This window comes from Aythya fuligula, chromosome 7 (assembly GCF_009819795.1).
Source record: "Aythya fuligula isolate bAytFul2 chromosome 7, bAytFul2.pri, whole genome shotgun sequence".
Lineage (NCBI taxonomy): Eukaryota > Metazoa > Chordata > Aves > Anseriformes > Anatidae > Aythya > Aythya fuligula.
Window position 1 is genome coordinate 34,687,782 of NC_045565.1, and position 14,444 is coordinate 34,702,225.

At 38.5% G+C, this 14,444-nt stretch overlaps 1 protein-coding gene across 1 annotated transcript in view; it reads right to left on the bottom strand.

The window, feature by feature from the left end:
- Positions 1 to 14,444, bottom strand: part of ADAM12 (ADAM metallopeptidase domain 12) — a 181,505-nt gene that overhangs the window by 135,446 nt on the left and 31,615 nt on the right. Inside the window, exon 3 of the mRNA XM_032191052.1 lies at positions 182 to 255. Coding sequence (XP_032046943.1) covers positions 182 to 255 — 74 coding nt within the window. The remainder of the gene's footprint in view (positions 1 to 181; positions 256 to 14,444) is intronic.

Consider the following 14,444-nt stretch of genomic DNA (forward strand, 5'->3'; position numbering starts at 1 on the left):
TTAGCAGAATACAAATGCCTCCAATCAAATTGGAACACAACACTCCAGACAAGGGGGGCCATGTTCTGTAAGGGACCAGTAGCAAACATGCCTCCAGCTTACTTTCAATCCTTCAGTTTTAACATTAACCTCCCGCTCTAAGAATGCCAGTACAGAATGAACATGCACCAAGGGTACTCACTCGTTTCTCTCCAGCTGGATGACCAGATGTTTTCCTTCAGCTTGTACCACCACCTGCAGCAGGGCTGGGTGATTCTGCAAGAGGAGAACAGAGTCGGATGAGTCCAAAACTAGAGCCAGCACCTCTCCCAACCAGGGATCCAGGCACACCGGTTGCAGGATCTGGCCCTGCCTGGTGCAGTGCAAACACGTGGGGCTTCACACCGGTGTCCTCAGGACAGCATGGTTCACACCATGACATCTGGAGAACTTGCATCATTCCACACCAGAGCACATCTTGAAGATCAGTATAGCAATGAAATCCACATCATTCCCACGAGATACCTGATACAGTTCTGAATTTTCTCTCTTTCCTCTCCGTATAATAGCACAATGAGATTAAACGCTAATATAATCTCTTATTAATGTTCAGTATTGATGTAGGATCTTTTGAACTGAGATCAAGGTAATGAGGTTTGCACTTTGCATGACCATTTCCAGTCTCTGTTAGCCGTGCTGGAAGCTGGTGCCTCTGCCCTCAGAGCAGACCTGCAGTGCTGTGGCCACAGTCAGCAGGGTGGCTCTAACAGAAATAGCTCTTCCCTTAGGGCTGAGCATGTTAAATATTTGTGTGCAGGAAGGACCCCACATGTGATGCAGATCTAAGACCATCATGGAAACTAAACATCAAGTATCGTCATGCTGAACTACTTGTTCCCTATAAACAGCTACATATTTCAATATATGGTGTTTCATAAGGAAAAAATAAGATTTAGATAAAAAAAGAATTGGTGTTGGAGCAATTAGAAATATGGCTGACAATATTATCAAGAATCTCTGTGAGAACAATAGACAAAGTATTTGTACACATACAAGCATGCAAGAGAAATTTCTAAACAAGACATCAAGAGCTGAGCGCACAGAAATCCCTGTTGCACTCCAGCATGGAGCAGGGGTCAGGACATCTGGATTGCATTTTCAGCACCGACACAACTCCGTGCAATCTTCATATTGTTGTTCCCCTGACGGTAAAACAAGTTCTTTTTCATCTCAAGTATCTGAAGGTGAATTCACTACTTTGGGGGCTGTGAATGAGCATCAGAAAAGTCTGCACAAAGTGGTGATCCCTTTGCTCCTGCGAGTGGGGTGCTTAACCACAGCAGGAGGGGCAGAGCACCTATACGGGCCTTTAGAGCACCAAACGAGAAAGCACAGTTTACAATATGCTAGCTACTCTTAATCCAGAAGTCTGCACTCACATATATTCTAAGACCGTTTACACTTAACTTACATTTCATTAAACAAACTTACAGGGTTGTGAGACAGTATTTCCTTGTTTTGAAATTCTGACAGTAGCTCAATAAATCAGTTGTTCCTCTGCATGCTCAATACACTTTTCTGAAGATTTATGCCAGCCAATTGCCAAACTGAGCCAGTCTAATCTTTAGGGGTATTGTATTTAATTGATTTATTGGGAAATGTGTCTGAATGTGTGATTGCTACAGCGGTGCCGTGATGGAGCCTTGGCTGTGTGACGGTCAGAGCACCCCACCCATAAAATGCAAGAATTTTTAAATGATTTGGAAAATTGTAAATGTTTATTAAAAAGTGAAATTATGAGGAGACTGTTGTAGACTAAACAAAATTGTAATTTTGTTATAATAAAAAATAGCTGACAACTCCCCGGTGCTCTCAGGCATTATTAAGTGCAGATTGTGACTGTGATACCATTGCTTTCTTCTCAGTGTCCTGCCCCACTGCTCATGCAAATTCATACATGTTTGCCTCTTCCCATGCAAAATAGCAACAATATTGAAATTCTGCATCTACGTGAACTTTGCAGGAACTAGATCCCTCCAGAATGCTAAATAAAAGCTTCAGCCTATCCTTGGCATTCAGCAAACACATGGGAGTCATTTATTGGCATGAATATTTAGAGACAATGTTGATTACCACTTTAATATTAGTGCTTTGGTTCCAAACCCTGTAAGATATACATACTAGAGAGTTTTGAGAGAGTAAAATACAATTAATTACGATATAACACAGTAAATAATTAAGATATTGCAGGAGCAGAAATGGGTTCCTTTCAGATAAAGGCCCTCCGTTAGTATGTAAATGATAACCATGTTTATTCATGAATTCTCACTGGTACTTATTTGACAGTCAGTTGATGCTGCTAAGTTGTAAAGTTAAAAAAGCAGCTGCAGAATAAAACAGACTTCTACAAGACAAAAACTATCTCTCAGAGAATTCCTAAAGCTGAAACTACTCATTATTGAACACAATAATGTCTCCAGTTAGGATGCTGGACTGTTTTGCATGAGACCCTGGTTTGGATCCCTGATTTATCATAGAAATATTTTTCAAGCAAGCGGCTCATTTTCTTTTATGCCATCTGAGGAAGAGATGAAACTATACATTTTCCTATTCTGGTTGGTAGTTGTAAGCATAAATACAGTAAAAATTACAGACTGCTCAGGTGCTATGGTATTTGGAAACACATAGGTACTTAAAATGATACATTTCTAATGTGAAAGAAAAGCAAAGATCATTCAGAAAGTTTTTTGTTCTTGATGTTGTTGATTTTTTCTTCCTTGCTAAAGTATACACTTGTGAAATTATTTTTTTTTTTTTCCCCAACAGTACCAGTGAGCTCTCCATTAAAGTATTTACAGTGTTCTGCTACAAGACCCTAAAAATTCATTTCAAGTCTCATGAAACATTGTAGTACTCTCCTTACAATCAATATTTTCAAAACTGAATTGATAGATGAAATGGCAATTACTGTAAATACTGATATTAGATAGCTGTTTTATATTTTCTGTTTAGAATAATAAAAAAGTACATTATGAGTACACAGACTCTTCTGCTCTGAAACTTCTACTTGTATAAAGAACAACTTGCTATAAGACTTTCTTAAGAATCAGAGAAAATAATTGCTAAGGGATGTTGGTTTGGTCATAGTGATAATATTCTGAAATAAGTGAAACAATAAAGTGATGATCTTTTAGTTAAAGCCAAGCAAGAACTCTCCGATAAAACACATAATAAATGAATATAGGCTTTCTTGAACAACTGGAACCTGGTGAGACAGTAGCCTGTTTCTGAGTCTCAGTTGTTTGTTTTCCCACAACAGAACTAAAATCAATATGCACACATAAAGGTAGTTTAATTAATACAAGATTTCAAGTACTTTTAAGTGTTCCTAGCCTCCCACCCTTTAATTCACATTGATCTCTAGATCTCTAATTAGAAAGAGAAAAGGAAGGATGGTTTGGGGACTGAGGGCTTCCCCTGTGAGCCTGGAGAGGGTGCGGGCAGCCCAGCTGTACCACAGAGTCACCTCTGGGCTGGAACACCTGAAATCCACTGTGGGAAACAGCTAAACCCTCCAGCTGAGCCTAGCTCTTGCACCTCAACTTGTTTTTTGTTTCACTCACCCCTTCTGCCACTTTTCACCAATATGGCATGTGGACGACTTTTCAAACTCCTGTCTGCCTACTACACAGTGTTTTAAAGATGTGATCCCTAAACACAGCAGTGAGCAGATAGGCAACTTCCTTCCCATGAAGGCATCAAGACATTACAATGGTAGCTCAAAACCAGCAGTAATATATATATATATATATATATATATTTCCTTTAGTTGCTCATGTTTTATCACATCAACATGAATACCAAGATAGAGCCTCTGCAGCAGATCTTGAAAGTCTCATGCTTTCATGGAGTACTTTCTAATAATATTGATATAATAGCCACACACACAAACACACACACACAGTTTTCTATGCCTGAAATACTAGTAGCTATCCATTTGGAGTAGATTTGTTCACCTTGGTGGGATGCCCAATTCTGGAATTTCAATACAAAGTAGTTGTCACTGAGCATATTTTTCTGCACAGTAATCTAGGAAAAAGTCTTAATCACTGCTGGATCATCTCTTCCTTTGGGCTGTGGATTTGGCACACACTGTAATCACGTTGCAGTGCTATTAGCTTTTCCCTTGATACTGACTGTTGAGATTGGGATAGAATATTTTGAGTCATTTCTTATTACATCTGAAGAGAGAGAACCAATGAAGCAGACAGTCCTACTACATATGTTTTTTACACCTTCCTCTCCATAAAGGATTTTATTGGATTAAGATATATGAGTTAGACCACCACATAAAAGTTTAAAGAAAAAAAATATTCCAGTAACTACATAATAGAAATAAAAGGAGATACCTAAAGACAAGAAAAAGAGTGTAAATAAGCTCAAAGCAGAAGCATTAATTCATTTGGAAAGCCAAATGCATTTTCAGCTGTCTCAGATATCCAAATCCAGTATTTGAGAATAAGGATCAGCACAAGAAATGGAACCAAAAGGGATTATTTTGTTCCTCTGGTTTCAAATTAAGTTTTCAGTAATATCCTTGCATGGTAGATTGAAATTGGCAGATTTGTTTAATCCAACAAAGTGGTTTCCCCTCCCTCCAGAACTGCTACTAGCTTCACTAAAGCCAACCTTGCAAGAGGGCTGATTTTGCATGTGCCATCAAGTTGACCTATATCTCTGAAGTGCCTGTGACAGACATATCAGGCCACAGACTCCATGAATTGTCCTCACACCTCAGTGGAGGGACATTCCTAGCCTGAAATAGGTTGAGATGGGCAAGATTGCAAGGAAAAGCCTTCTACTTTTTAAGCAAACTGACTACAATTAGTTGTATCCACCAAGCTTCCTAACATCCAACTTGGACCAAAAATAAAAACACAGCAAAGCTCATAAAATGTCACATGTAATAATTACTTGCCTGGGCTTTAGTTCAAAGTAAAAGAAATCACATTGTCAGTGACAAGCACAAGAGAAGAGACTTTGGAAGCCACGCCAGCCTTGCCCAAAGCTTCTCAGAGATATGCATTGATGTAGCAGACCTTAGCAGCCTAAGTACGCTTTTCCCATAAGATACATGATGATACAAGAGGTGAGGATATTTGTTCTGACTAGCTACCATGAAGGCAGCCCAGCTCTGCCATGTATGTAGCCACAAATGGTGGTTTAACACAGTGTCATACAAGGCAGTTGAATGCAGAAACAAATCAACATTTGTTTATGAATACAGAGGGGTAGGGAGGAGATGTCTCCAAAGTGCAGAGAAACCAGAAAGTGCTTCTAGAACTTCAGTACGTATTTAGGATTAAACTAAACACATAGCTTATTCATGCAGAAATTACCCACTCTCTGTTGTCTGAAGACAGTTGGTGAGGACTTGCATTTTGGCAACCCGATTTGCCCCACTACTGACATGGGTCAAACAGGAGTAGATGATGTGATAGCCAAAGTATTCTACCAGGGGAAAATTTAGAGGTAATTTTTAATCTAGGGAGTCTTAAATTGAGCAAAAAGCATCAAGAATTGCTCCAAGGATATGACCACATTTACTTTATCCTCTACATTTCTGAAAAGATAAATTCCAACACACACATACAAACAAACAAAACACACACACACAGACAAAAACAAAAAACAAACAAACAAAAACAATACTGCGAGGGTCATAAGTTTATGCTCTCTCTTAAACATAGCTCTGGAAGTCATGGACATCTGAGATGCATCAGATAGCTACATGCCATACAATCCTAGGTGTTTCTTCTTGTATCTGATGAGCTAGCATCAGGAATTAGAAATTGGTTAACTGAGAAAAGAGTACATTATCTCCTGTAGGGATAAATTCTATGCCATTTTGTGCTATCTACAAGAAAATAACTTTTTGTCCCTTATTTGTTGCAAACTGATGTTTTGTGTTGGTGCCTCCACAATCTAAAAGGTGTGCTTACAGGTATTAGATCCTTGAGCTGATATTACCCCTCCACTACCTGTAGTACACATAGGGGGAAAAGCTGGAAAATCTATAAGAAATAAAGCCATCTGGGGAATCTTACCATGATAACTGGAATCCAATCCAATAATCTGCAGTGCAAGCTGTCTACAAAGTATATACATTTAAGATAATTTCAAGTGACAAAGAATACAATAAATTGCATGCATTACTTTTAAATCGATAAATATTTATTTCTTTTCTTTTGGCTTTAGTTTATAAGCGAACACAAGAGGCTATGTTTCTTGCAAACACCTCCAAAATCAAGTGATATTTCATGCAGACGTGAAAAGTATAAACATTTAATTCATATTGTCTTGCAAGTTCCTCAGGGCAGTGAACTCAGCTGTGCTTTCCTTACTGTCAAATGACAAGCATGTATCCCTGTGGCTGTATATAATGAGTAGTAACAAAGAGAACAGAGGGTTTTGCGGCAGATCTTTTTTTTAATGGAGTAGCAAAGAATCACAGCCCCTTAACAAATTGGCTGAGCTACTCCAGTAATGCACAAAACCAAAGGACTTCCAAGTTTGTTCCCAGCTCTAAGATGCACTGACTCTTCGAAAATGAAATGATCTACTGTTTGTTTTCTTGCTGGCAATACAAACAGATGCAAGCTCCTTCTATCTGGAAGACAGTTTCTAATCTGAAACTCCTTTTTTTTTTTTTTTTTTTTCCTTTTTTCCTTTTTCTTTTTTTTTCCTTGTAGAGCAAATCAACCTGTTTCTTGGTGGTAGTCACTCTTTTCCATCTTCTTCTTGCTCCTGCTTCCTACACCGCCAGCCAACTGCATGTGGATAGCTGCACACCACAAGGCACAGCAGAAACCAGCAGAAACCATCACACATGAGGTCCCAAAGCAGGGACAGGTCAAAGACAGCAGCTCTTCTGCCTCTTCTCTACAGGAATACAGAACTCCGAGGAGTGTCACGAACACAGAGCTCATGTGATGGGCATAAAACAGGAGCTGTAGGACAATCTTGGGAATGACCCAAATTCAGCAGGTTTCCTTTCACAGACTAAAAAGATGTTCAATTAAAGTTAAAATAAATAAATAAATAAATAAAGAGAGCTGCACTGCTTCTATACCACTCACAATCCAAGCCTCTGGCCATCAGGTTATTTGGCAACATCTGACAAAGCTCTTACAAATCTCAATAAAAGGCTTTTTAAATTAACAGATTCCTGCTCACTGTTGGTGTCCCAGCATCCCTGTGCAGAGTTAAAAATTCAAGCAAATAACGCTCAAGAAAGAGGAAACTGAGAAGTTAATTGTGCCAGACCAAAATCAATAAAACTACACAGCTCTAGCACACAGTTTCCTGGTTTCCATGCAGAAATACAAAGCCAATGACTGCTCTGGGAAAAGGAAAGCTTGCTTACAATTTAGCTACAGCCTTTTCGTAAGTATTCCTGATTTACTTTTTTTTTTTTTTTTTTTAAATTAAAGAATAACCTTAGTAAAACATGTTCAGAATGTCATAACGTTATGGATCAAACATTCCAGGAGGAAATCCAAAATAACCAGTTTGATGTTTTAAAGAAATCTGCATCTTCTGAAGTTGACTTGTTACGCTATGAATTTATTTGGTGTCAGTAGAAAGTCAGGCATGAAACTGAGTTCAACATTTGCACCATATTTGCATTATCAAGCACGGAAGTTGTGCTAAAACATATTTAAGTGCATATGGCCAGCAACACAAGGATTAACAGTAAGTACACAGTTTAAGTGTTTAAAAAAAAAAAAAAAAAAAAAAAAAAAAAAAAAAAGTCAAATGTGTTCTTTCTATGTAATTACAACTAAAAAGAGCAAATGGGCCAGCTTTGGCTTTCAAAATAGTTATGCAATTATCTGCTGAACTATACTTGTTAAGAATAGGTCAAAATCGAGGCTCACTTTTTGGGACAAAATTTGAAAAAATCTTTCAAAGGTTCCTAAAAACAAGTTCAGTGAACAAAAATTAGTGGATTATGACAATGGAGCTGGTGTTGCCAATACTCTGAAAAAGCTGATCAGGAGCGAGCTACGCTATCCTTGGCCTCAGGATGTGGTTTGGGAGAAGGTGGCGTGTTGTAACACAAACCAGCCAATGTGAAGTATTTAAGCCCTTCCAGTATCTTTGCAGCAGGATGGATGCAAACCAACACAAACCAACATTCAGCATGTATTTATTACACTTCCCTGCATGCCTGATGACCTGCAAGGAGTCTGCTCGGCATCTGGAAGCAGGCGATTCGTTAGATTCACGATTCACAAAGGAAGGAAGAAAGGAAAAGGAAACAACATATGTTTTTGACTGAATAGAGATGACTGCACCAAACTGCGAACTCAATTTTGTATTAAGAACAGCTATTAAAGAAAAAAATTAAATAACACAATATGCTTTCAGCCAGTTCTCATTTATTGCGCTGTATCCCAAACAGGCCAGACACCCCTTTGAAGGACAATCTCCATAAATCTGCCTGATGCCACCAAATTTTGTAATCCAGGTGAGGACCTGCCTTCATGAAGCAAAGGACTTTCTACCCAGAGCATCAGTATAGGTGGTCAATCTCCAACTTGGAAACAGGTCTTGAGAAGTGATTTTTAATGTGAGTCTGGTGGAGAGGTGTGGAGTTTGCTATTGCCACACGCTCGCTGAGATGGCTGGAGAGCCCCTGCCCCGTCTGCTCTCCATCATGCTGGCAGGAGGCTGATTGCATCTGTGCACATTTTAGCTTTCTGAAAGAACTGTAAATACAGAAGTCTTTTTAATGGTAAAAAAAGGAGAAGGATAAAAGGCTGGTTAAAAATGTCTTCCCCTCCACTGTTTTTCCTTACTGTGTTACCCTAGAAGAATAAAATGGAAATACCCACTGCCATGTAAGCCTCTGGGGGAGTATCCATGTTGCCTTCGAGTTGGAAAAGACTAGACAGCCTCAAAGCTATGAAAAGCACATGGCATCTGATCTTCCTGGTACCTGCTGTGCTGTCAGGGCTGCTCGTGGCAGCCTATTACCACCACCCTGCTCGATGATGGGTTGTTCTGTTAAAAGTAGGTTTAGCACCTGAAAAGATCAGCCCCAACATCAGAAGTCTCTTGCTAACTCAAAGAGGGACTAAAACCTGGCACAGGAATGAAATAACCTGGACTTTGCTCAAAGTAAACCCATAGTCATTATACAGTATTTACACTGTACGTACAAATCACAACTGTTCATTTTGCTATCAAACAGATGGGAGCAAAAAGTACCTCATTGTTGGAATACATTATGTGCTGCTTAAACAATGCTTTGTGGAAGGCTGTGCAGAGAAAACAAACATGTCTGTTCTGTAGTAAACTGTTACAAAACAAAACTTAATAGAGCTGGCAGCTAGAAAGCAATTGCAGTGGGTCTGGGTAGTCTGAGTTACTAAACAGAACTTGTTGCAGACAGTCCTTTGCAATTTGGGTAATTATAATGTGAAAGAACAGCTGTTGATATTTGCCAATTTTAAATGTACATGAACTTCTTTGAGGACTATGCCATGCAGATTTAGTACATCCCATTTGGGCTTAGTAGATTGTTCCACCATGTGTAATTTTAAAACTTCTCCTTTCTATAAGGACAAGGGGGACAGTGACCTCCTTCTACCAGATACGTAATTATGACATTGTGGTCTTCTACCTTCCTCAAAAAATCAAGGTCAAGCATAGACTCTGTCAGAGACTACATGTCATTGTAATTATATTTTATGCACCTTACTCCTCTTGTCCTGCCACGCTTTCTATGAGTATTCCCATCTAATAGCTCTCAATTTTACCACCCACACATCCACTGTGCTCTAACAGACCTGGAGCCGAACAGCAAACCTGAACCTATTTAGAAACATCTCTCTCCTTCTACACACATAATTACTGCAGCATACATTTGTGGGGAACCCACAACCAGATTTAACATCTAGCCACTGTGAGGAAAAGAATTACCATGATAATTGCCTCTGATAAGAAATGACACATCATCTAGATTATTTCTGAAAATGTTCTCCACAGCAGTTGTCTGGAATGCTGAGGAGGGATGAGCTGCATATATTACACGTGGCTGCTGCAGGCACAACGTATTTGTGTATGTTGGGGAATTGGCAGATCAAGAGAAGTGTGTTTCAGGGTCAATAGAAACTTAAGTCCATTCTCAATTGTGCCCATTACGGACGTTATCTGAGCTACCTGAGCACTCGTTTAACCCTTCAGTGCCACCAGCATCCTCACAGCACTCAGACTCAGACAGTCTCAGGATGGGGGTTTTTCTGTCCTCATACAGGTTTGCAAAGCCGTTGAAGATCAGAAACAAAAAGCACAGTCAGAGCCCTCCCAGTGTTTCCATAGTTCAGCTATCTAGCACAGAAAGAACTGACACAAAATACTGCAACAGTTTTGTCCACCAAGAACCAAACTGGAATGGCCACCCATTTCACTGAACTGAAAGTCAACTCCAAACGCTCCAAGAAAGCCCATAAATTATTCTATCACTGAAAGAGGATTTCAGATGCTTTTTGTCTCCCGTCAATATAAATCTGGCTGTGCTCAGTAAGTTATATTAAACGCACATGTATCTCCTTCAAGCCACATTTCATTCTCTCCAAACATCTTTCTCTAAATTAGATCCTTTCATATTCCTTGAAAAGCTCAGTTCTTAATTAGGAAAGAGTTCTGATTTTCCATTTTCATTAATTTATTTGATTTCAAGATTTTGAAGCCAGAGTAATTGCAACTAAATGAAACTTACTGAAAGACAAAAAGATACAATCAGGTTCAGACAATGAGAAATTTAAGAATTTTTTTTTATGCAAGTAAAGGGTAGGTCTAAATATCCTGGCTAAGCTGAATCCTTGACAATGCAACAATCTCCAGAGAAGCAATGATATGTATTTTGCTTCTCTGAATGAACTCGGAGGGTTGGCCAGATTAATGCTTAAATCACTTAATTATTTGGCTTAATTCACATGCTGTTCTTCACTTTCAGATCGCTCCTGCTCCCCTCCAATCAGACTGCTCCACTGCACCAGGTCTGTGCCAAGATCTCTGAGCTCAGACTTCATTCTCTCTAAACAACTTTTCATATTATGTGCCTCAGATTAAATCTTCTTTGCTAATTTGTTATTGCAATCACAGATGTGCTTCTGGATTCAAGTTCCCTTTTGCATCACAAATACTGGAATGTGAACCAGAAGTAAGGAGCTGGTGTCTAATTTCCACTCTTTCAAGCTGTAATTTGTCTCTGATGATCTTTTGAAGGTGATGAATGAGTTATATGAAAACAGATCAAATATTAATATTTTTTAAACTAATGGAAGGGGAGATTTCACCCCAATCTTAGGCTACTCAAGATAACTTGACAAACTTTCCAAAGCTGTACTTCCAAGATACATTAATCATTTTTATGTTCTGGAATGTGCCCTAAGAGAAAGAAGGATCTGAAGATTTCCTAGTAAAGCAAATGATATTGCCAACCTGTGGGCAGCATCTCACATTTTTCTACTTAATTTGAAAGATACTTTACTTACAGATACCACATCTATACGTATACTTTCTCATAGAAAATAAATGACACAAAGCAGCATGGAAAGCTCAGAAAAGCTATCTAAGAAAATATGTCCTAGAACAAAAACATATGCTTTAATCTGAATGATAACCCAGAGATCAAAAATATTAATGACCAAAATATTTCTTACCACAAAGACAAAACACAGATGAAAATGCCTTTTCCACTAACATGCTGTAAAAAAAATGTAAACAAAATGTATTTATTAATTATAAAGTACATTTTAAAAGATATTTAACTTGGAGAAGATAGAACGCTAATATACAGTTAATTCCTCCTGTAGATAATATAGTTAAGTATTTTCAATTGCTAAATTATCTTATAGAAAATCTACTTCATTATTGCTTATAGGCTCAGTAAAAATGCTGTAAAATGGTATTTCTAGAACAAGCTCTCATATGACATATTAGATACACCTGTGGGTCTAAAAAATAACCCCTCTATCAAGGTTATATAAATTGATATTAAAGCTCAACAAAGATCTCCTTTACACTAAATCATCTAGAAATAGCACACCCTTTCTCCATTGAAGGACATGAGGTAAATAACTGAAGAGGAGGTTAAAAACAGATAATCAATTATTTCAGTTAGCTTCAGGGTTACTGCTGAAATTTTCAGCCCTTTAGAGAAAAAGCAAAAATCGATATAGCAGAGCATTTTAAGATAACAAAGAAAGAAACATCTCAAAGGCATTTGCAACATGTGATAAAAGTATAAAAGAAAGTTTGCTGTCACCTTCAGCTGCTCTACCATGAACAAAAATATTCTTGCTTACTTGCTGAACTGGCTGCACAGGGTAAGAAAACAACAATAACAACAAAAAAAAACACCAATTTTGCAGAAGGCTCATAAAACGTTTCAATTACCCAGCCTCGGTCTCAGGGACCAGTGCAACAACACAGAAGGAGTAAGAACATTTTTCAGTTCAGCCTGTGGATGCTGGAGCTGAATACCCATAGGAGCTGTGGGAAAATAGACCAGACAGTAGCACTGAAATTATGGAAGAAAGCATCAGTTGTTCCTGCAGCTAGAAGATGATGAACAAGTACAGTTGCATGCTGCAAACTCTATTTTAATTCTGTATGCAACAGGATCTATTCCGAAAATCTGCCCCTGCAAATTCAGGCTACCGGATCATCCCATCAGGACAGTACAACATCCATCTGCCTTTCTGGACAGCTCTCAGTTGCCTTTATGCATATCATATGCATATCATTCAAGTATGCTTCTACATACACTTCTTGTAAAACCATTTTTTTGTACCAGTTCTGCTTTGCTTTTGCCTGCCTGCCCCAATACCAGAAGCCAGTGAATTACCAAAGATAAGAGACTGATAAAGATTACCTGAAACAATCCATTGTATGCAGTGTTTCCTAAGCAAATGCAGTAAAGCTCTGAAAACAGGTTGATTTAAACCTTGGTGATAGTCTCAAATTCTCTGCTTATTTATTCATTTATTTATTTATTTTATTCTTTTCTTTCCCCCCACCTCCTTTAAACTGGAATGGAAATTTGAATACACCAATGTCCCCTAGGCTGGACTAAGATTTCAGTATTCGCACTAGATGGATACACTATGCCATATGTGGCTGAACTCCCATCAGGTTTATAGATTTATTGTTTTGTGAGGGAAAATTCTCACTTTTAGACACAGAGGAGCCTTCCTATCCAACCTAGAACAACAAGCTAACTACCTTAAAAACAAACAAACAAAAAACACATTTATTTTCAGCTTAACATTAGGAAGAGTGCTACCACACTGAGGAGCACAGAGTGAACAAATATGTGGAACGCCTGAAAATTTCCAACAGGCCAACCTCACGTTTCCTGCCCCAGATAAGCCACACTCAGCATCCAATCTACTTTCTGCACAACTTCTAATATAAAGCTGCAGAAAAGATACTGAGAGGAAAAAAAGAAATTAAAAATAAATAAATAAATACAAATCTAACAACCAGCTCTGGACTGAACATGTTTCCATTCAGTTGATCCTTTGAAAAAAAAATAAATAAAAAAAATAAAAAACACCATGTCTCTGTTCACTGCTAATTAAAAATAAAACAGCTCTGAAACACAGCCCATGTGATCTACCAGAAGGACTTTACAGCCCAAATGTCCCAGAATGTGTTTTGAATTACTTCTTGCTTATTGTAAACAGTTGAAATTGTCATCTCAGGATTTGGTCTATTTATGATGCACTGCAGTTAAATCCTCTCCTCCCTTCCCCCTTCCTGAAAAGCTTTTGAAGCTTTGATGCTTCTCAGAGTAACAGATGACACAGATACGAGTCTGCTGCTGCCACCCAACATTGTTTAATGGCATTATACTCCCAGAAAGCCTCTGGTGAAGCCTGGATATTTCTGCATAACAAGTTTTCTGTAAAATCCAAAAAGATGTACAAAAGAGACTTTCAAAAGATTAATCTTCCCATGAAAGTTTGTTTACAATATTTTATACCATATACTTTGGAAAGTGGCAATAAGGTAAGTGTTATTACAAGGCACAGTCAACAGTTCACATGGGCATTGTATTTTTTTGTAACCTGTCTCGACAGAATGGCTTATATCTCCTTCCCGAATCTCCAAAACTCCTGAAAGAAAGGATTTCCTCAGGCTGTCTACTACTGTTTTCTAAAACTGTCATGCATGTTTATACCAGCCTCTATCACCGCTCAAGTGAGAACCTCCCCATGCATAAGTTGGCACCAGTCTGCGAGACAGAGACGTAACACAATCTCCATTTCACAGATGAGCAGCTATGGCAGGGAGAAGCTAATTGACTTGTCTGTGATTACCTGGGAACTCTGCAGCACAACACAAAATTTAACAAGTCCTTCCAGAGCCCTAAATAATTCCTCCCT